The 24,158-nt window shown below is 38.9% G+C and overlaps 1 protein-coding gene and 2 pseudogenes across 2 annotated transcripts in view; 2 read left to right on the top strand and 1 right to left on the bottom strand.

Moving 5' to 3' along the window:
- Positions 1-216: 216 nt before the first annotated feature.
- The window catches only part of LOC111079328 (putative serine/threonine-protein kinase STE20-like), a 74,084-nt gene continuing 50,142 nt past the window's right edge, over positions 217-24,158 (bottom strand). For both annotated transcript variants that reach the window (XM_041592211.1, XM_041592210.1), the window contains 3 exons: positions 21,072-21,488; positions 1,942-2,178; positions 217-459 (listed from right to left, as the gene is read on the bottom strand). In XM_041592211.1, the coding sequence (XP_041448145.1) occupies positions 395-459; positions 1,942-2,178; positions 21,072-21,488 (719 nt within the window). In that variant the 3' untranslated portion in view covers positions 217-394. The remainder of the gene's footprint in view (positions 460-1,941; positions 2,179-21,071; positions 21,489-24,158) is intronic.
- On the top strand, positions 10,258-10,408 carry LOC121403930 (annotated as a pseudogene).
- On the top strand, positions 13,994-14,144 carry LOC121403929 (annotated as a pseudogene).

Genomic DNA, 24,158 nt, shown 5'->3' with positions numbered 1-24,158 from the left:
TCATTGTTGATCAGCCTTTGTTTATAAACGGCAGCGGCCGCTTTTTAAGTTCTTCTCGCTTTCGTCGCTTTCTGGTTGCAGTTGCAGCTCTAAGCTGGTCTTTCACGTTCCATATGACATTCGTGCGCTGCTTAGCATCTGCAATGCAAGCTAGATATCTAAACGTCCTCAACGCAGTAGAGATAACGCATACACGCAGTTCGTGTTTAAATATAAATTGTTCAATTAGTTTATTTAAGTATCTTATAAATGGTATGAAGTCGGCGAGACAGCAACAGACCTGTCTGCACACAGCTGTTATATTTCAAGCATATTATTTAGAAAATATCAACTAGTATTAGTATCAGTAACTTAGTGGCCATTCAATCAATTTAACATATTGAATTTACATCAATTAAAAACTCCATTTTACATCATCCGAATGTTTCACATTGACATTAGCTGAACGTACTGGTTCGTCTGAAAATAATCAAGATTTAAAAGAAATTGTAATTCAATGTTAAGAGATTCTTGGAAGCAATTGAGTGGTAAAATATTAAATGTAAATACCCTTAACGGTCGTATTCCACAACACTTCAAGATAATATAGTGAGACTAGACAAAAAAATCTTCGCAGTCGTCACAGTAGCAACAGAGAACGGAAGACGATCAACTCAATATGGCAGGAATGAAAGTCGATCAACTGGTTATGGCGGGTATTCGGGAATTCAAAAGACGACACCAAGTATTGCACAATGTATGAGCTATGTAACGTAGCTCTTTATCATCCTTTTGGTTGCCTTTGCATATGCTTTTACTGGTGCTTTGATTTTTCTGGGCGTTCGTCAGCCGACGAAAGCTGTTAGGGAGGTTCATCAGCAGAGCAGAAATACACTTCAATATCGATCGTAGTCAAACGTTTTGTTGTCCGGCACAGTGACTTTTCTGCCATATAATTCCAATCGCAAACTAAAATATATCGGTTTATTACTGTATATAACCTATCGAATCAAATCTCCCTCATATCCGTCTTGCACGGAAATAAATACCATCACATCAACTATAAAACCTTGTGTAATTATTTACGAATCTTTCGCGACTCAAATCCGTAAAAAAAAACGATTGGGAACGCTGTTGTCGAGCCTTTCCTTTGGTCCCGTACTCAGTCAGTATACGAGTATATGTGAGCTTATGATTTATGTGGAATTTTAAATTTTATCTGTTTACATTTTTTGGCTACATCTATCATCGACTTCTACATCTTCATGTAGATTGTATATCTAGACTGCACGAGCCAGACTGTTTGAGCTAGAGAGAGTAGCCACTGGAAATTTCTTTATTCTGGATATAATAGTGATCCAATCTGATCCAGATTCGGCAATTTGGTAGATATTGTCATTCTTTACGATACTGCTATTCTGATTTCTCGTATCTTCACAATAGTGGGTGCCACAGATTTTCGACCTTTTGTGGTGGCGGAAGGGGGCGGGGCGAAATTTTGAAAGACATGGCTAAATCGATTCGGCTACTGATATTGATCAAGAATATATATACTTTATGGGGTCAGAAACGTTTCCTGCTCTGCGTTACACACATAAACTTCGACTACAAAACTAATACACCCCTTAACTCTTTGAGTACGGTTATAAAAAAGGCAGCGAAATAAACTATTACGCACTCCAATTTATGATTCGGGGAAATGAAATTATATTTTTAGATGACAAATAATGACGTTGTTTTACCAGTGGATTTGAATGCAAAAATAAAAATATCGGGTAAAAAAGAGTAAAAAGTGGGAAACTCGTTAAAATTATACAAGCTTGCAAGAAATTGAGCTTAATTGTGGCAGTTGGTCTTCCTTGTTACGCTTGTAGTGGCTATATTGTCTTTGCTTAAACTATCAAAAATTCCAAAATAAACTATGTTTAAAATGGAATACTCTCCAGCTGCTCTCGTACTTACCCTTAACATAAATACATCTTTGAAATTCGAAGCTCAATACTTTGATTTGATCTGAGATACAGGAATTCCGACATTGCTTAAAAAACGAATGCGTCATCAATTTCTGTGCACTCCAGCGACACGTTGGATTTTTATTTAGGCAAATTTCAATGTACTGGTGAAAGTCATCTGAAAATGTTCGCTGGTTGTGCATTGCACCTGGGACTGGATCTCGAGAATAATGAATTGAAGTTGATCCTGAAACAAGAAAGAATATTGATTACACTATAGAAACGATCGGCAAGGCCCTATGTTATGTGCATAGAATAGAGCTCTGCTGCTGCGCTGCCGCTTACGTACACTGTTATAACAATGGCACACTTCCTTATCCACTAAGAACGTGTTCCCAATACATGAAGCTCTCACTCTAGGTAAGGGCGAAAGAAGAGGCCTACCTGCCGAATTAAAAAGGAGCTATAGATCTTATTGTCTTTGAGATCTAGGCGCTCATCAAGACAGACGGGCTATTGATGCTAGTCAACAATACATATATGGGTCGGAAGCGATTATATACAAATTTGCTCAGAAAATCAATCTCACGCGATCACGCGACTTACCAAAACTTTAATACAACTAGTTACGAAGATTCTTATATCTCAATAGACTCAGTGCACTTTTTTGGATTGAATAATAATGAGTATGAATGAGTATGTCCAATAGTATGTAGGAAATTGCTTTAGGAACTGTCAGCATTAGTGTGCGAGAGAACAGATTTGACCCTAATTAGATTCCTAGATGGGGCGACAAGGACGGACAGGTTCCTCGTGACAAACGGCCTATGGTGGCGAGCTCAATCACCGCTTCCTGCGAGTGAAAGCCATCGCCTGCCAAGAGGCTCGCTCAGCGGCACTCGGTAAAACGAGTAGAGTTGATCGGAAGGACGGATGACGTGACGGACTACAGACAATATTTTGTTGTTTCTTTGACAATGGCAGGATATAGCGGAAATTATCAGCTCATTTGTCAGTCGTCGCTACGAGGTGGAAAATAACTCTAGGCAACACGACATTTACGCTGTACGCTGATAGATTTCGGGATTTAAATTTCTTTAACGAGTTATGGTTTTCTTATGGTATAGTTTTTTTTATACCCGTACTCAAAAAAGAGTTAAGGGGTATATTAGATTTGTGGTAAAAGTGGATGTGTGTAACGCAGAGAAGGAAACGTTTCCGACCCCATAAAGTATATATATTCTTGATCAGCATCAATAGCCGAGTCGATAGAGCCATGTCTGTCTGTCCGTCTGTCTGTCTGTCCGTCTTGTTGAGCGCCTAGATCTCAGAGACTATAAGAGCTAGGGCAACCAAATTTGGTTTCCAGGCTCATGTGATATCACACTGCTACAAGTGTATTTCAAAATTTCGCCCCGCCCCCTTCCGCCCCTGCAAAGGACGAAAATCTGTGGCAGGCACATTTTTAAAGATACGATAAAACTAAAAACGCAGTATCGTAGAGAATACCCATATCTACCAGATTGCCGAATCTAAATCAGATCGGATCATAATTATAGCCAGAATGAAGAAATTAATTTTCAGTTGCTTCCCCTGTCCCCCCTCCAGCAAACGACAACACAACTCATTTTCCTTCTCGCTCGCACACTCTGCCGCGTTCAGTGCGCGATCAACCCCTAGCGGAGGAGATGTAGAATCTAAATGGAACATGTACATTGTACAATCTACATGTTAGATGTATAATATACATTGTAGATGTAGATGTAGATATCAGATGTAGCAAAAAAATGTAAAATGTAAAATTTTTTTTTTTTTCTAAAATTCTAAAAAATCATAAGATTAAAAATGTATATACTGACTGAGTACGGGTATAAGTAGAGTCGCGTCCCCAAAAGCGACTCGCACGTTCCTTCTCGTTTTTTTTAATTTTAAAAAAGTTGGTATTTTTCTTATGTTTTTTTTAGAGGTAGTGCTTCTATTTTTCACATAACTTAAGTATCTTATATCTGGTTGCATGACAAACAAATGCAGCTATAAATCCGACCCAGACAATTTGTAGCTGCAGCTTAACGTCTGGAAGATATTAGGCTTTCAAATTAAAATTTCATCATTTTTTGAGGTATTTTTTTTTACGAAATTTTGACTTTAAAAACTCAGGATAAGTCGAAAAGGTCGTTTAAGGCATTGTTCATTAAAATCTATGGAGAGACGGTGGAGCTAAAATTCGTTAACTAAACCTAAAACATGAAAAAATAGACAAAAAAAATACTTTTTGGAAGGTGCCAATTGGGAACAAAGCAAACGAAAAGGGTTTGAATTTTTGGTACCTGAACGTGTTCCTTTGGCATTAAATGTTTTTTTGTACAGTTACTTTTTTGTCGTTGTGTTTTTCTTTTTTTATTTGGTACTATGTTGCTACAAGTTTTTAAACGTATGTGATAAATTTGGTTTTTTACTGCTTGTTACTGTTTGTTCAGAGTGAGTACGGCGCTGGCGGGGCAACAGATCTGTTGGCATTCCAGCCACACCACTGTTAGTAATCCAGCTACGCAAGCTGTTGCCCTCGCTCTCGCTCTTACGCTTAAGAGCGTTTTTCACTCCGGTGACGCGCTCTCGCGCGCGCAGACTCACCACGCTTACGCTCCCGCCCACGCTCACGCACCCACTCACTAGTCGCCCAACATATTTTCATTCCAAACACCTTGATACCGTCGTTCCATAGCTTTAATTTGTTGCTGAAATCTCTCTCCGTGTTCATCAGTAACGTCCACTAGGTTTGTCGGAAAACAGTCTAGGTGGGAGTGCAGGATACGGAGTTTTAGTGACATATTGGCTCCAATTTTTTCATAGTTCTTATTTTGGTCTTGAACGATATTAACGTGATCATCAGAAAATTTGTTGTAACCAGTCGGAATGACTGTACGTTTGTTTTGTATGTTGCAATTCTACAATGTGTTTTCCCTCCGTTGTAGGCAGAGTTTTCTTGAGTAATGCTTAGTTCTATATTTTATATTTTCAAACAATTTAGCCATTGTTTGTCCTTTATATTAACAGCATGGGCGATGGGAACAGACAGCTTGTGGTTTCCATTGTGCAACAAAACAGCCTTTAAACTTTCCTAACTACTGTCAGCAAATACCCTCCAACCTTTTGGGTCATAAGCTTCACCCAGTTGCGTGAGGAGTCCGAAAATGTCGTGGCAAACGCACATGTCATCCTTCGTCATATAAAATTGTGCGTAAACCAAATGACGCGTCCGGAATTGAGTTATTTTGAAATCTTCCTTCCATAAAAGAGTATTCTTTAAAAAAGATCTAAGAAGCTCGGCTCCACTTTTAGGAAGATCCAGGTTTCTCAACAAATCGTTCAATCGTTCCTGTGAAAGAAGCTTGCAATATTTATATTCTCCTGATTGGTCATTACTTGAATCCGTTGTTCCATGCGACGAAGGCGACATATCCTTTTTTTGCGTTTTAGTGGCGGTATTTCATCTAAAGGAGGAGCAGGAAGCGTAAAGGCTTGACCAGGTTGTTTCGGGTAACCCCTTTCATGGATCTGCCGATTACAGTTAGTTTGACTGAACAAAAGACACATTCACAGCCGTGAATCTCTGGTTTTCTGCACAGCATTGGAGTAAAAGTAACTGTCCAAACCTAGGACTCGGTAAAACCAAAATTACAGGTCCTGTTTGTTTCCTGCAATCCCATTTTTGCAGGTGGACCGGACGGTATTTTTTCAGGTAAAATGAGTTTTGAGTAGTTTTGGTCAAACGGCTGCATCTTGGCCGTTTCTCCATCTAATTAATGCGTCTATCTAAAACTAACGAGAAGGAACGTGTCAGTCGTTTCTGGGGACGCTACTCTACTTATACCCGTACTCAGTCAGTATTTACATTTTTGAGCTTATAGTTTTTTTGAATTTTAGAATAAAAAAAAAACATTTTACATTGTTTTGCTACATATGTTATCTACATCTACTATGTATATTATACATTTAACACGTATATTCTACAATTATCATTTATATTCTACATCTCCTCCGCTAGAGGGGTGCGCGTACATAACGAGGCAGAGTGTGCGAGCGAAAAAGAGAATGAGTAGCGGATCTCTTGCCATAGGAGGCGGGGGAAGCAACAGAAAATTAATTTCTTCATTCTGGCTATATTTATAATCCGATCTGATTCAGATTCGGCAATCTGGTAGATATGGGCATTCTCTACGATACTGCGTTTTTATCGTATCTTTAAAATTGTGCCTGCCACAGATTTTCGTCCTTTGTGAGGGCGGAAGGGGGCGGTTCGAAATTTTGAAATACACTTGTAGCAGTGTGACATGAGACAGACGGACAGACAGACATGGCTCTATCGACTCGGCTATTGATGCTGCTCAAGAATATACATATATACTTCATGGGGTCGGAAACGCTTCCTTCTCTGCGTTACACACATCCAAGTACAAACTCCTGAATTACACTCGCCTTAGTATCCCTTAATACAACTTTTCTATACCGAGCCGACTTGAGATTCAAACATTTTCGATTTTCAGCCCAATGTAGTGTACATATATGCCTCCTTACTGAATAGCCTATTGAACCGTTCTTTCGTCGCTTCGTCTCGCGCCTTTCTTCTTTCCTTCACTACATTCTAGCTGTCTCGTTCTCTCGATCACTCATCGCTCTCTAGTCGCAGCATCTATAAGGGAACGGCCAATTCGGCCTGCCTGCCCTAGCATGCCTTCGCAATATTTCTGATCTGGTCTTCTACCTGCCTTTGCCATATCTGATACTTTTATCGTCGCATATGTATATGCCTTTGCTATCGCTCTCTCGATAACCGCGCTCTCGCTTTCATTAGGGCTTTCAATAAGACGTCATGAACCGACCCCAGCGTCTTCAATATGACACGGTCTTGAACGATCTAATCCTGCTAGCTCGTCGTGCCACAAAAATCGCTCGCTGAATAGGATTCAGCGGAGAGCAATTTCGCTTAAAAATTTCGTCGTGACACAGAATTCCGAGCGATTTCATTTTTTTTAGCATATTCATAAACCAAATTCGAACGAGGACTGGACAACTTAGCTAGGTGGACACCTTCCAAGATTAAATTAGGCTAGGGTTTATTTCGCAGTTTTATTAATTTTATCATATCATAAAAATTTGTTTTTAGTTTTTATACCCGTACTCGAAGAGTTAAGGGGTACATATATTCGATTTGTTGTCGAAGTGGATATGTGTAACCCAGAGAAGGAAACGTTTCCGACCCCATAAAGTATATATACAGCGGTGCCACAGAAATCGCGCGCGTAATGGGAACCCGCTGAGAGTACAGGTGCCACAGAATTGCGAGCGATTTAATTTTGTTTATCATTTTCTCAAACCAAATTCGAACTAAGACTAGGGACACCTTTCAAGATTAAATATGAATAGGGTTCATATCGCAGTTTTATTAATTTTATAATATCAAAACCATTGGTTTTTAATTTCTTTCTTTTATCATATAACAAGCTGTACTTTTATAATTTCAAAGCAAACGAGAAGGAACGTGTGAGTCGCTTCTGGGGACGCTACTCTACTTATACCCGTACTCAGTCAGTATATAATTTTTGAGCGTAAGATTTTTTAGAATTTTAAAATAAAAAAAAAAAATTTTACATTTTACATTTTTTTGATACATCTGTTATCTACATCTACATCTACAATGTATATTATACATATAACATGTAGATTATAGATGTACCATTTATATTCTACATCTCTTTCGCTAGGGGTTGCTCGCGCACTGAACGCGGCAGAGTGTGCGAGCGAGAAAGAGAATGAGAGGTGTATCGTATCTTTAAAAATGTGCCTGCCACAGATTTTCGTCCTTTGTGTGGGCGGAAGGGGGCGGGGCTAAATTTTGAAATACACTTGTAGCAGTGTGATATCACATGAGTCTGGAAACAAAATTTGGTTACTCTAGCTTTTATAGTCTCTGAGATCCAGGCGCTCATCAAGACGGACGGACGGACGGACAGACGGACGAACAGACGGCTACATCGAATCGGCTATTGATGCTGATCAAGAATATATATACTTTATGGGGTCGGAAACGTTTCTTTCTCTGCGTTGCACACATCCACTTTTACCACAAATCTAATATACCCCTTAACTCTTTTTTAAGTACGGGTATAAAAACATCCCATATCCTACGCGGCAAACCAAACAACGTACTAGGAAACTCTAGCAGTTGTCTGGCCACTCTCCGTGCATGGCAGCAATAAGCTGTTAAAAAAAAACAGACAACTGAATTGTACAGTAAACTTAATAAAAATGCTTTTAGTGAGACTGTTGGCCATCGAAGAGCTACGGAAGCGACAATTCGCACAAAAATTGTGCACACGTTTTACGTAAAGGAGGTTTTACTGCAATGATCTATTTTTTGTAATACTTAATAAAAGAAAAACAGAATGCTTTCAATCTAATTCATATTACATATGTATCTTGCTCCGAATTTGGCTTCAAAATTTCTGTGGCACCCCTGTATAATGGAGAGATAACGAGACGGAACGTGTGAGTCGCTTCTTTGGACTGGACTCTACTTTTATACCCGTACTCAGTCAGTATATAAATTTGTGATCTTATCAGGGGTGCCACAGAAATCACTTCCGCTGGAAAACCACCTCAATTCCATTCCGCGGTGCCACACACCGAATTTTCAGCGGAATCAAAATCACTCACAATTTATCCAGCGATTTGATTAACTACACACAAAAAACACACTTAAAACGATTCGAATCTTACTTTCCCATAAAGGTTGTTCAATTGGTGATTAACCCTCATCCAAATAATTTAACATTATACATGTTAAGTTAATAAAATAAGCATTTTAGTAAATCACTATCCAATCCGCTGACTGAATTTTCACTTAACGATTCCGCACTCAAGTCGCTACATTCCGAGGTGACCGCCACCGGACTTTCGAAGTTAATACAGTAATGCCACCTTTCTTCTTAAGCCGAATTCGGAGTAATATATTTAATATTAATTATATTGAAAGCATTCTGTTTTTCTTTAAGTAAGTATTACAAAAAATAGCTCATTGTAGTAAAACTTCCTTTACGTCAAACGTGTGCATACTTTTTGTGCAAATCGTGAAAAAATTTGTAGTCATTTGTAGTTCTACTAGGTGGCATCGCTTCAAAATGCCAGAACAGAACTAACAAACCATTTCTACACATTATTGCCATTGCATTTATGTCAAAAACCTCTGTTCGGCTAAGTTCAGACCCATGGCAGCACAAATAGAAGCATAGCGATCATTATACCAAAAACTGGTAATTGTAATGAACTAAATTAGCAGTAGTTTGAGAAGACAATAAAAAAAAACACATACGTATCGTTTGAATGCGAAAACGAGTCCGATGCACATCTGAGAAGCCAGAGCTGCAAGGTTTGTATTCTAATATGTTGCCTCCGTATTTCTTCGATGGCCAAAAGTTTCGGTAAAAGCATTTTAATTAAGCTTACCGTAAAATTCAGATTTCTGTTGTTTTTGAACATGCACGGAGAGTTGCCAGACAACGGCTAGAGTTGCCGAGTACATTGTTTTGTTTGACTCGCACGATATGGAGTGGTTAATGCTTTCAAATTATAAAAGTACAGCTTTGAAAAATCAATTATTTTATATCATAAAAGAAAAAAAGAAAACAAATTGTTTTGATATGATAAAATCAATAAAACTGCAAAATTAACCCTATTCGAATTGATTCTTGAAAGGTGACAGCCCTAGCCTTAGTTCGAATTTGGTTTGTGACAATGCTAAGAAAAATGAAATCGCTCGCAATTCTTTGGCACGGCAGAGCATTTAGCGGAATAAAACCCTGGGACGTTCAAGTATCGCAAAATTATTGCAAACGGTCTTAAAAATGAGTGAAAAATTAACAAGAAAGTAAAACATAACGGAGAAAATAGCTAGCCACCGGTAAAGTCTCGCTAAATGTTCGCAGGCGGACTCAAAAAAGAGCATTTAGCGGACAAAAACCCTGGGACGTTCAAGTATCGCAAAATTATTGCAAACGGGCTTAAAAATTAGTGAAAATTGACAAGAAAGTAAAACATAGAGGAGAAAATAGCTAGCCACCGGTAAAGTCTCGCCAAATGTTCGGACTCAGAAAAGAGCATTTATTATACTAAAACCAAGCGTCGACTAAATTCGCGCAAAATTATCGCAAACGGAATTAAAAATGAGTGAAAACTGGACAATTCTTAAAACTATACAGTGTTCTTGGGTAGCACTAGGTAAGGTTTATAATTCCCAACTGCTTCCAGCTGTGAGGACATGGAAACCCCGATGCCGATCAGAGGCGCAGAGGTTAACCGTGATCACGAAGGCGTGTTCCTCCGGAGTGAGACTTGGTCATTGCATGTCGGCTGAGTTGACTTGTGTGATTATTCCTAATGTGAATAAGTCGTCTGTGTAAATTTTGATAAATAATAAATATGCGAACAAAATACGAGACAGTGCTGTCCCAGTGGACCAAAACTTCGTAAACGATATCGCAAACGTGAGTTACGCGAAACTCAAACGGGTAAAACTATCGAATTCAGATCCAAAAACGATAAGAAAATGAATCACTAGTCGCTCAGTTTGTGGCAGTGAAAGTTTCGTTTTCGGTAGCTCGCAGAAGGTATCGTTTGCGGACCTTTTATAATATCTTTTGCGAGCCTTTTATGCCATCTTTTACGATACGATTTTAAGCCGAAAATAATATTAAAAGTAGCCCACTAGTAATATTAAAAGTAAATTAAAAATAATGTTTTTTGTCTCGGCCAAAAATTGTAGAGCCCACACAGTATGTGTGAATACATGGCACACACACATTAACGTAACCTGGAAACGAAACTCAGAACAAACTCAAAACGGTTTCGGAAAATAAGAATTGATAAAAATTTTGTCGTGTCTGTTTACACACATACATTTGCAATGCTCAGCTTGCTTTCGCTTCCCGACATGAGTCATACATGCCGAACGGCCCAGCTCCCGACCCGAATGGCCTGGCTCCCGACCCGAATGGCCTGGCTCCCGACCCGAATGGGATCCCGAGGAGCTGGGACAGAAAACTCAGCTGCGCCCCTTTCGTTGTATGAACTGGCACATACTGTATACTGTATGGTTGGTGGTATAACACACATCCAAAAAAAATGAATATATGTATATAAATATATACATATTTGCATACTCTTCAAGTACCAGTTATAAAAAGAGCGAGAAGGAACGTGTGAGTCGCTTCTGGGGACGCGACTCTACTATCAGTGATATGATTTCTTAGAATTTAAAAAAAAATTTACATATTACATTTTTTTGCTACATCTGTTATCTACATCTACAATGTATATTCTACATCTAACATGTAGCTTCTACATGTATCATTTATATTCTACATCTCCTCCACTGAAGGACGCTCGCTCACTGAACGCGGCAGAGTGTGCGAGCGAGAAAGAGAATGAGTAGCCTGTCTCATGCAGGGTGTGGCGATGGAAGCAACTGAAAATTAACTTCTTTATTCTGGCTATAATTATGATCCGATCTGATTCAGATTCGGCAATCTGGTAGATATGATTATTCTCTACGATACTGCGTTTTTAGTTTGATCGTATCTTTAAAATTGTGCCTGCCACAGATTTTCGTCCTTTGTGGGGGCGGGGCGAAATTTTGAAATACACTTGTAGCAGTGTGATATCACATGAGTCTGGAAACAAAATTTGGTTCCTCTAGCTTTTATAGTCTCTGAGATCCAGGCATAAAAAAAGACGGACAGACATGGCTATATCGACTCGGGTATTAATGCTGATCAAGAATATATATACTTTATGGGGTCGGAAACGTTTCCTTCTCTGCGTTACACACATCCACTTTTACCAGAAATCTAATATACCCCTTAACTCTTTTTTAAGTACGGGTATAAAAACATCCCATATCCTACGCGGCAAACCAAACAACGTACTCGGAAACTCTAGCAGTTGTCTGGCCACTCTCCGTGCATGGCAGCAATAAGCTGTTAAAAAAAAACAGACAACTGAATTGTACAGTAAACTTAATAAAAATGCATTTAGTGAGACTGTTGGCCATCGAAGAGCTACGGAAGCGACAATTCGCACAAAAATTGTGCACACGTTTTACGTAAAGGAGGTTTTACTGCAATGATCTATTTTTTGTAATACTTAATAAAAGAAAAACAGAATGCTTTCAATCTAATTCATATTACATATGTATCTTGCTCCGAATTTGGCTTCAAAATTTCTGTGGCACCCCTGTATAATGGAGAGATAACGAGACGGAACGTGTGAGTCGCTTCTTTGGACTGGACTCTACTTTTATACCCGTACTCAGTCAGTATATAAATTTGTGATCTTATCAGGGGTGCCACAGAAATCACTTCCGCTGGAAAACCACCTCAATTCCATTCCGCGGTGCCACACACCGATTTTTCAGCGGAATCAAAATCGCTCACAATTTATCCAGCGATTTCATTAAATTCACCCATAAAACACACCTAAAACTATTCGAATCTTACTTTCCCATAAATTTGTTCAATTGGTGATTAACCCGCATCCAAATAATTTAACATTATACATGGTAAGTTAATAAAATAAGCATTTAAGTAAATCACTATCCAATCCGCTGACTGAATTTTCACTTAACAATTCCGATTCGGACTTTCGAAGTTAATACAATAATGCCACCTTTTTTAAGCCAAATTCGGAGCAATATATTTAATACTAAATATATTGAAAGCATTCTGTTTTTCTTTAATTAATAATTTAAAAAAAGCTCATTGCAGTAAAACTTCCTTTACGTCAAACGTGTGCATACTTTTTGTGCAAATTGTGAAAAAATTTGTAGTCATTTGTAGTTCTACTAGGTGGCATCGCTTCAAAATGCCAGAACAGAACTAACAAACCATTTCTACACATTATTGCCATTGCATTTATGTCAAAAACCTCTGTTCGGCTAAGTTCAGACCCATGGCAGCACAAATAGAAGCATAGCGATCATTATACCAAAAACTGGTAATTGTAATGAACTAAATTAGCAGTAGTTTGAGAAGACAATAAAAAAAAACACATACGTATCGTTTGAATGCGAAAACGAGTCCGATGCACATCTGAGAAGCCAGAGCTGCAAGGTTTGTATTCTAATATGTTGCCTCCGTATTTCTTCGATGGCCAAAAGTTTCGGTAAAAGCATTTTAATTAAGCTTACCGTAAAATTCAGATTTCTGTTGTTTTTGAACATGCACGGAGAGTTGCCAGACAACGGCTAGAGTTGCCGAGTACATTGTTTTGTTTGACTCGCACGATATGGAGTGGTTAATGCTTTCAAATTATAAAAGTACAGCTTTGAAAAATCAATTATTTTATATCATAAAAGAAAAAAAAAAAACAAATTGTTTTGATATGATAAAATCAATAAAACTGCAAAATTAACCCTATTCGAATTGATTCTTGAAAGGTGACAGCCCTAGCCTTAGTTCGAATTTGGTTTGTGACAATGCTAAGAAAAATGAAATCGCTCGCAATTCTTTGGCACGGCAGAGCATTTAGCGGACTAAAACCCTGGGACGTTCAAGTATCGCAAAATTATTGCAAACGGTCTTAAAAATGAGTGAAAAATTAACAAGAAAGTAAAACATAACGGAGAAAATAGCTAGCCACCGGTAAAGTCTCGCTAAATGTTCGCAGGCGGACTCAAAAAAGAGCATTTAGCGGACAAAAACCCTGGGACGTTCAAGTATCGCAAAATTATTGCAAACGGGCTTAAAAATTAGTGAAAATTGACAAGAAAGTAAAACATAGAGGAGAAAATAGCTAGCCACCGGTAAAGTCTCGCCAAATGTTCGGACTCAGAAAAGAGCATTTATTATACTAAAACCAAGCGTCGACTAAATTCGCGCAAAATTATCGCAAACGGAATTAAAAATGAGTGAAAACTGGACAATTCTTAAAACTATACAGTGTTCTTGGGAAGCACTAGGTAAGGTTTATAATTCCCAACTGCTTCCAGCTGTGAGGACATGGAAACCCCGATGCCGATCAGAGGCGCAGAGGTTAACCGTGATCACGAAGGCGTGTTCCTCCGGAGTGAGACTTGGTCATTGCATGTCGGCTGAGTTGACTTGTGTGATTATTCCTAATGTGAATAAGTCGTCTGTGTAAATTTTGATAAATAATAAATATGCGAACAAAATACGAGACAGTGCTGTCCCAGTGGACCAAAACTTCGTAAACGATATCGCAAACGTGAGTTACGCGAAACTCAAACGGGTAAAACTATCGAATTCAGATCCAAAAACGATAAGAAAATGAATCACTAGTCGCTCAGTTTGTGGCAGTGAAAGTTTCGTTTTCGGTAGCTCGCAGAAGGTATCGTTTGCGGACCTTTTATAATATCTTTTGCGAGCCTTTTATGCCATCTTTTACGATACGATTTTAATATCATTAACAAGCCGAAAATAATATTAAAAGTAGCCCACTAGTAATATTAAAAGTAAATTAAAAATAATGTTTTTTGTCTCGGCCAAAAATTGTAGAGCCCACACAGTATGTGTGAATACATGGCACACACACATTAACGTAACCTGGAAACGAAACTCAGAACAAACTCAAAACGGTTTCGGAAAATAAGAATTGATAAAAATTTTGTCGTGTCTGTTTACACACATACATTTGCAATGCTCAGCTTGCTTTCGCTTCCCGACATGAGTCATACATGCCGAACGGCCCAGCTCCCGACCCGAATGGCCTGGCTCCCGACCCGAATGGGCTCCCGAGGAGCTGGGACAGAAAACTCAGCTGCGCCCCTTTCGTTGTATGAACTGGCACATACTGTATACTGTATGGTTGGTGGTATAACACACATCCAAAAAAAATGAATATATGTATATAAATATATACATATTTGCATACTCTTCAAGTACCAGTTATAAAAAGAGCGAGAAGGAACGTGTGAGTCGCTTCTGGGGACGCGACTCTACTATCAGTGATATGATTTCTTAGAATTTAAAAAAAAATTTACATATTACATTTTTTTGCTACATCTGTTATCTACATCTACAATGTATATTCTACATCTAACATGTAGCTTCTACATGTATCATTTATATTCTACATCTCCTCCACTGAAGGGCGCTCGCTCACTGAACGCGGCAGAGTGTGCGAGCGAGAAAGAGAATGAGTAGCCTGTCTCATGCAGGGTGTGGCGATGGAAGCAACTGAAAATTAACTTCTTTATTCTGGCTATAATTATGATCCGATCTGATTCAGATTCGGCAATCTGGTAGATATGATTATTCTCTACGATACTGCGTTTTTAGTTTGATCGTATCTTTAAAATTGTGCCTGCCACAGATTTTCGTCCTTTGTGGGGGCGGGGCGAAATTTTGAAATACACTTGTAGCAGTGTGATATCACATGAGTCTGGAAACAAAATTTGGTTCCTCTAGCTTTTATAGTCTCTGAGATCCAGGCATCAAAAAAGACGGACAGACATGGCTATATCGACTCGGCTATTAATGCTGATCAAGAATATATATACTTTATGGGGTCGGAAACGTTTCCTTCTCTGCGTTACACACATCCACTTTTACCAGAAATCTAATATACCCCTTAACTCTTTTTTAAGTACGGGTATAAAAACATCCCATATCCTACGCGGCAAACCAAACAACGTACTCGGAAACTCTAGCAGTTGTCTGGCCACTCTCCGTGCATGGCAGCAATAAGCTGTTAAAAAAAAACAGCCAACTGAATTGTACAGTAAACTTAATAAAAATGCATTTAGTGAGACTGTTGGCCATCGAAGAGCTACGGAAGCGACAATTCGCACAAAAATTGTGCACACGTTTTACGTAAAGGAGGTTTTACTGCAATGATCTATTTTTTGTAATACTTAATAAAAGAAAAACAGAATGCTTTCAATCTAATTCATATTACATATGTATCTTGCTCCGAATTTGGCTTCAAAATTTCTGTGGCACCCCTGTATAATGGAGAGATAACGAGACGGAACGTGTGAGTCGCTTCTTTGGACTGGACTCTACTTTTATACCCGTACTCAGTCAGTATATAAATTTGTGATCTTATCAGGGGTGCCACAGAAATCACTTCCGCTGGAAAACCACCTCAATTCCATTCCGCGGTGCCACACACCGATTTTTCAGCGGAATCAAAATCGCTCACAATTTATCCAGCGATTTCATTAAATTCACCCATAAAACACACCTAAAACTATTCGAATCTTACTTCCCATAAATTTGTTCAATTGGTGATTAACCCGCATCCAAATAATTTAACATTATACATGGTAAGTTAATAAAATAAGCATTTAAGTAAATCACTATCCAATCCGCTGACTGAATTTTCACTTAACAATTCCGATTCGGACTTTCGAAGTTAATACAATAATGCCACCTTTTTTAAGCCAAATTCGGAGCAATATATTTAATACTAAATATATTGAAAGCATTCTGTTTTTCTTTAATTAATAATTAAAAAAAAGCTCATTGCAGTAAAACTTCCTTTACGTCAAACGTGTGCATACTTTTTGTGCAAATTGTGAAAAAATTTGTAGTCATTTGTAGTTCTACCAGGTGGCATCGCTTCAAAATGTCAAAACAGAAATAACAAAACATTTCTACACATTATTGCCATTGCATTTATGTCAAAAACACCTGTTCGGCTAAGTGCAGACCAATGGCAGCACAAATAGAAGCATGGCGATCATTATACCAAAAACTGGTAGTTTTAATGAACTAAATTAGCAGTAGTTTGAGAAAACAATCACAAAAACCACATACGTATCGTCTGAACGATGCGCATCTGAGAAACTTGCGCTGCAAGGTTTATATTCTAATATGTTGCCTCCGTAGTTATTCGATGGCCAACAGTCTCGGTAAAAGCATTTAACTAAGTTTACCGTAAAATTCAGATCTGTCATCTACATCTGTATCTAATACCATTTTTACACTGGTTCGCATCATTGGATTTTTCCGTTATATGGAACATGCGACAATGATGCCCATAAAAGCCCTGTGGATAGAAGAAGACTATGATGCTGCCGCATCTTAAATCATGCGGCGCTTCATTAGCAAGTGTTGTCATATTCTGTCTAGTATTTTTACAAAATACTGCAATTATTCGGGGTATCGACGGGTATCGATAGCAAACAGCTGTTTTTATCGCATCAAAAAATAAAAACAAAGCTGAAAAATGATGCGAAAAAAGATGCGGCTTTGGTGTAAACGACTCGCATCATTTTCCGCATCGACAATGTTTCGGCAGTGTAAAAAGGCTATAACTTGCATCTGAAATGTAGATTATACATCTACAACGTAGATTCTACATCTTCTTTGCGAAAGGTCTCGCACTGCATAGGGCAGAGTGTGTGCGAGTGAGAAAGAGAATAGCGTCAGCAGCACCGAATAGATTTGGTTAACATTTTTTTCAGTTTTTCGTATTTGCCAACCGAAAGTTTTTTACGGAAGAAAATTTTGGAAAAATCAACATACGATCGCGAAAAAGAGGGATTTTGTATTTGGTTCATTTGGAAGTAGGCGAAGAGATTATTGTCATAGTTGAAGATGAGTTCATTATTCATCAATTGGGTTATTTGCTTGACTAATGTATGCTAAATAGGCGAAGAGGCAATTGTCGTAGTCGAACTCGAGATATTATTCATCAATTGAGTTATAATATGCCTGCTATTAGACGATCAAACCTTGGACGACGTACACGTCGTCAAATAAGAAATCGGAATATCTCTATTAATCTAACGCAAGATGAACGTGCAGAAGTAAATGAATGGAGACGCGCTGCACAATTACCACCTCAAAATCGAGCAGTAGACTTCAATCGCGCTACTTTTGCAATAGCGCAATAGCCTACCAAGATCTTCGCTTCGTTGATATCGGTTCATTGTCTGTCGTATGCCAGCATTGCAATGCATTGAAGTTTGCAATCGGAAACCCCCGGAAAATGCTTCGCTTGTGGAAAGGTAAAATTGCCCGTTTGGACTTATCCGCCAGAACCATTGTATTTGTTTCTCTATGGAAATACAATTCAATCAAAACATTTCCTGGCGAATACGCAAAAATATAACGGAAGCTTTCAAATGATGTCATTTGGAGCCGAAGTTGTTGATCAACCCGGATACAATCCGAGTTATAAGATAATGGCGTCAACATGAACAATTCTCATTTTTATTTTTTTCGAAATGGCTTTTAGACTTAGATTCATTTAGATTCAAGGGCAAATTCACTATTGAGCGGGCGCTTTGTTACCACCACCAAACGAAGATCATAAGTTCCTTCAGATCTATTTCGTTGGATATTCAACAATAGAACTAGATAGGCGTTGTGCAATTTTTACTGCGAATAAACGTGAAATGATACACCAATTGCCAAATGAGCATAATGGTCAGATTGTTCAAAGTCGCATTGGATACAATGCATTCTGACGACCAAAAAATCATTATCAGAGCAGACAAAAGACCATCTAGGCCATGCAAGACAATTCAATGCTCCAACTATCAATGAAGTCGCAGTGGTAATTGTTGGGGAGAATGTAGAATCACGCGGTATGGTTCTAAATCGTCGAATCATCGGTCATATGATTCACTTCAATACCCATTGAATTTCTGTCATGGAGAGGATAAATTCAGATTTCAGGAGAACAAACGAATAAGAAGGTCAGGGTGATATCACTGCACGATTATACAAAAAAAAGATCAGAGTACTCATGAATTACATTGTTAAGGAAAAGGTTTTTGGCGAAATTCGTTGTTCGATGTACCACATGCACACATTTTGCTTTCAATGTTCGACAAGATTCGACCAGATCATATTGATTCGATCCTCTCTGCCGAAATACCAGATCCAGAAACTGATCCGGAGTTGCATTCCATTGTGACAAAGAACATGATCAATGGGCCTTGCGACGTCCACAACCCAGACTCACCGTGTATAGAAAACGGAAATTGCACAAAGCGTCCCCGTCCGTTGGTGAACGAAACAATTAGTGGAATGGACGGATATCCATTGTATCGGCGTCGTTCTCCAAATGACAACGGAAGATCAATCATGATGAAAGTGAAAGCAAAAGATGTCGTTATCGATTACAGCTGGATCGTTCCATATGTTCCAACCTTTTCCTTAACGATGAACGTCACCCCAATTTCGTGCATTTGGCAGTTCACTTGGAGAACCGCCAGCGTGTGCACTTTACGGACGCAAGTGCAGCGCAAAGAGCAGCAAGACCACCAGCGACAACATTGACAAATTTCTTTTCGACGTGCGAAAGCGAATCGTTCGCAAGGACGGTTCTTCAAAGAAGTTGCAACGCCGAAAGAGAGGTGACGCTGCAGCGCGCTGTTGCTGGCTTGGCTGGTGTCTATTTGGACGAATATACACAGTTCATCTACGCCAAGACAAATGCTTTTATCTTCGCTTGCTTTTAGTGATCATTAGAGGCCCTAAATCCTTCGCTTCCTTGCGGATGGTGTGGACGGTGTTTCACTTACTAACGTTTGAATTTGCTCGAAAACGATATACATTGGGACTCAACGCTTGCCGATGCAACTGTTTGCGCCAGCGACAGTGCGGGCCAAACAAAAAATTGTACTCGGCAACTCTAGAAGCTGTCTGATGCGCATTGCGCAGTCTTATCAGATGCGCAAAGGAACCGTTTTCAGAAACAGGCGATACGTATGTGGTTTTTGTGATTTTCTGCTCATTAAACTTGGTTTAATTACAATTAACTGTTTTTCGTACAACTAGAGAAGGGGTGCCCAAAATCAGCACTCACCAATACTCACAACGAAAATACAAGTACCAATAAGGGAACAGAGCAAACTCGAAGAAAAGACAACAATAAAATCATAACGCCAATCAGAGAAGAGATAAAACCGGTTTTTGCTGGACGCACAAAGTAGTTTGCATGTGTTGGGCTTTCGGTATGCAGTGAACACAGAACAAGCTGTGTATGGATTCAAGAATTGGTTTCCTATGCTGGGAGCAATTACAAAAATAAAAGAGCTCGAGGAGCAATGGGCTGGGCAGCCCTGAACTAGAGCTTTGCATCTCTTTGTGCTTCCATGGGCCTGCGCTTAGCCAAACATGGGTAATTTAACATAAATGCAATGGCAGTAATGTGTAGAAGTGGTTTGTTAATTCTGTTTTACATTTTAATGCGATGCCACCTGGTAGAACTACAACTGACGTCAAAGGTTTTCGCACTTTGCACAAAAAGTACGCAAACGTTTGAGGTAAAGGAAGTTTTACTACAATAAGCTATTTTTTGTAATGCTTAATTTAGATAAAACCGAATCGAAGCCCTGATGGCTCAAAGTTAGAGGGCTGCATGGGCTAAGGAGTCTACTCTGCAGAGCTTAACTTCAATCAAAGTGTTAGACTCTCGGAGCACTGCAGTGTGTTCGAATCTCGATATACAGCCAGTGAGTAGTTGCCTGCTCAGACGGCCAAACAGCTGTTTTGTCAAATTGGTCGAACTCACCTACCGTAAATGACTGCCGCAGATCTCTTAGTGAGATCGCAAAGAAGCTAGATATTGTGCTAATATGGGTATCCCAGACTCAGGGAAATCGATGACATCGAAGCCGTTGACGAGCTAGCCATTAATTTTCTTGACTTACTGCGTAAAAAGTTGCCTGGAACTTCTACAGATGATGGGTTGTTCCAATCTGTTTGTGGTTATCTGGAATACATCGTTCGTGAAAAATGCGCGTGACTATCGGCATCGCCACATGGTCACGCTCATTTAGGAAAGGGAGTGGTTCTAACCCATGCGGCCGCAGAATGGGGCTTTAAAAGGTCCAAGGGAGTTTGGAGATGTTCTTCTCTCTCTCCAGCAACCGCCTTGAGCTAACCTAACCATAAATAAAGCTTTCTTGTAAAGTTATTCCATGCTACGCATTTTTCCTGGATAAGCAGATAAAATATAGTCTCTTTCTTATAAAATAAATTTACAAAACAGAATTTAAATAGAATATGGTTAGTTAAAGTATCTCACTTCTGCTACTTCTGAGACAAAAATACATACGTATCGAATTTTCCAGTACGAGTATACAAACAGATTTTTCTGAATAATTACCTTGACTGGATTTATCTAACAATGAAGGAAGATTTCCACGAATTTTTTCTGTGCACATGAAAGTTAGTTCTGAATCCATAAATGGCTGAAAGCCATTTGCCATTTCAAAAGATGTGATTCCAATCGAATATAGGTCACTCTTCTCTGTGTATCCATATAAATTTTGATATAATATCTCTGGAGCTGTCCAGTTCAAATTTTCTTTCTTTCCCACTGTTGATCCATATAAAACTTTATCTCTTTTACCTTGTTTAATAAAAGATCGAGAGTCACGAAAATTGGATAAAACGGCTTTATTGTTATCTAATAGTATATTTTTAGCCCTTAAAGATCCGTGAACGAAGTGGTGAGAGTGTATGTACATCAGAGCGCACATTATATCTTTAAATATCAGTGCTATTAAAATTTCTGGAAATCCTGTAATAACACGGAAATAGTTAAAAATTACTTTTATTATTATTATTATTTAGTTCTAATAAATAGTTAAAACTAAGTATTAATTCTAATAAATAGTTAAAACTAAGTATTAATATGGTTGGAGCTATAGCTACTGAGGCATTAAGCTCTGTAGGGTTGAATTAAGAATATGTATGTACAGAGGTGTATTTACAGTTTTGTTTACTCATATGAAGTGCAGGATATTTGCTTTTTCTAAGAATGTGAGGATTATAGTGGCATTTGTGTTGGTGGGGTTGGTTGGCGATACATTGCACGGGATCATTGATATTGAATGTTGATGATCTTTGTGGGGAAAGGGTGGGGCAGATGAATAGAATATGGTGTAGGTCTATGGTCGCGGGTTGGCAGAAAGGACATGTCGTCTGTTTTGTAGAAGCGTTTATGGGGGGGTATAGGGTTAAAGGAGGAGAGTTAGCCGATTTGTTGGTACCAGGTAGAAGTTTTTGTGGGGAGGAAGGTTTGTGTGGACTGAAGGATTTGTTTTAGGAAGTGGGAAGTGTCATTTGAGTTATGTTTTGGGATGTATATAAGGAGAAATAAGGGAGCATATTAAGATGCAGCAGTTCAGATTTTATTGTTGAAGACTCGGTAAGCCATCTGTGTATAGGTAGTTTTGTTTAGGGAGAGATTTGATGGAGTGGAATAGTTGGTGGAAGACTATTGGTGGGGTAGTGTTCTCTTTGAGTTTGGAGAGGCTGATGTTGGTTGCTTTGTGGAGGGTTAGCCTGTTGAATTTTTTGCATGTGGTGGTTCTAATTGGGGAAAAGGGGAGAGATGTGGTCTGGTTTCCCAGCCTGAAATTCCCCAACAAATTCCTTATACAAAATTGGTTTAAATCATTAATTATTTTTAAAAATACTTAAGCAAAAGCTTGAGCTTAAAAAAAAATATATTTTATTGATTGATTGATTAATTGTGATTTTATTTGAATCGCTCCAACATGCGGTTGTTTTTCGGTAAGTGGTTGTTGACATAGGCAATAAATTGGTCACTCTCTTTGAAATTGCAATCGATTGTCCTTCAGTGAGATAGTTTTCGTCGATATTTTTTAAAATATAACTTTTTACAGCGTCTGCTTTGCGTTTGTTGTTGATCTAAACATCAAGCAGCGCTACATGAGGGAACTCATTGACATCTAAAAATGCAGCATTTCCCAAAAGGGAGAAAAAACGGGCCGAAACCATTAATACCATTTGATTCTATTTTAATTGGATAAAAACAGCTAACTTTAACCTTGTTGATTGGTTGTGCTGTAAAAAAGTAATATTCTACAGAACACACGTATCTTTTTTGGTATACAGCTAAAAATACACTCTAACAACACATGGAGCAATTCAATAACAACACATAACTACATATCTAACGAGAAGGAACGTGCGAGTCGCTTCTGGGGAAGCGACTCTACTTATACCCGTACTCAGTCAGTATATACATTTTTGAGCATATGATTTTTTAGAATTTTAGAATTAACACTTTTTTTTGCTACATCTGTTATCTACATCTACATATATTATGTATATTCTACATCTAACATGTAGATTGTACATGTACCATTTAGATTATACATCTCCTCCGCTAGGGGTTGCTCGCGCACTGAACGCGGCATGGTGAGAGAGAGTGAGCGAGAAAGAGAATGAGTGGTTGGTTTCTTGCAGGATGGGGCGGGGGAACCAACACAAAATTAATTTCTTCATTCTGGCTATAATTATGATCCGATCTAATTCAGATTCGGCAATCTGGTAGATATGGGCATTCTCTACGATCCTGCGTTTTTAGTTTTATCGTATCTTTGAAAATGTGCCTGCCACAGATTTTCGTCCTTTGTGTGGGCGGAAGGGGGCGGTGCTAAATTTTGAAATACACTTGTAGCAGTGTGATATCACATGAGTCTGGAAACCAAATTTGGTTTCTCTAGCTCTTATAGTCTCTGAGATCCAGGCGCTCATCAAGACGGACGGACGGACAGACAGACGGACAGACGGACATAGCTATATCGACTCGGCTATTGATGCTGATCAAGAATATATATACTTTATGGGGTCGGAAAATTTTCCTTCTCTGCGTTACACACATACACTTTTACCACAAATCTAATACACACCTTAACTCTTTTTTGAGTACGGGTATAATGAGTGACGACAATATAAACAACGCGTCAACCTCGGATGTCACGCCGTCGAGTGGCGCTCCAGTTGGTGAAGTGGTGGCTAGTGCTGATCCAGCTACTAGCCGAATTGCATTCTTGACCCTCAAGACAATGGCCATCTTCGACCAACTTCAGGCCCTGTGCTCACAATTCGAAATGTAGCGAAGCTTGGACGAGTATGATCTGAAAGGCTTTCTGGATCTGTTGGACAAATTGGAGTAGAATATTTTTGTCGCTCCCGACCGATTGGAGGAGCAGGATTTTCAAGCTAAAAACCCTTCTGCATGGTTTCACTTTTCGGATAGATCCCAGTGAATCGCAATTCATCATGTATAATGCCAATCGATCGCGCTTGCCGCAGCTCAGCGGAGTCAATTCCGAGTGGTCAAGCTTATATTCAATGTTCACTACTGTGATTGATAGTGAAGCTGATCTGACTTGTATCGAGAAGTTGCAACATTTGCTATCATGTTTGAGCGGCG

This window comes from Drosophila obscura, unplaced genomic scaffold, assembly GCF_018151105.1.
Source record: "Drosophila obscura isolate BZ-5 IFL unplaced genomic scaffold, ASM1815110v1 contig_176, whole genome shotgun sequence".
Taxonomy (NCBI): Eukaryota; Metazoa; Arthropoda; class Insecta; order Diptera; family Drosophilidae; genus Drosophila; species Drosophila obscura.
The sequence above is the reverse complement of the archived record's forward strand: the minus strand, read 5'-3'. Positions and strand labels throughout refer to the sequence as shown.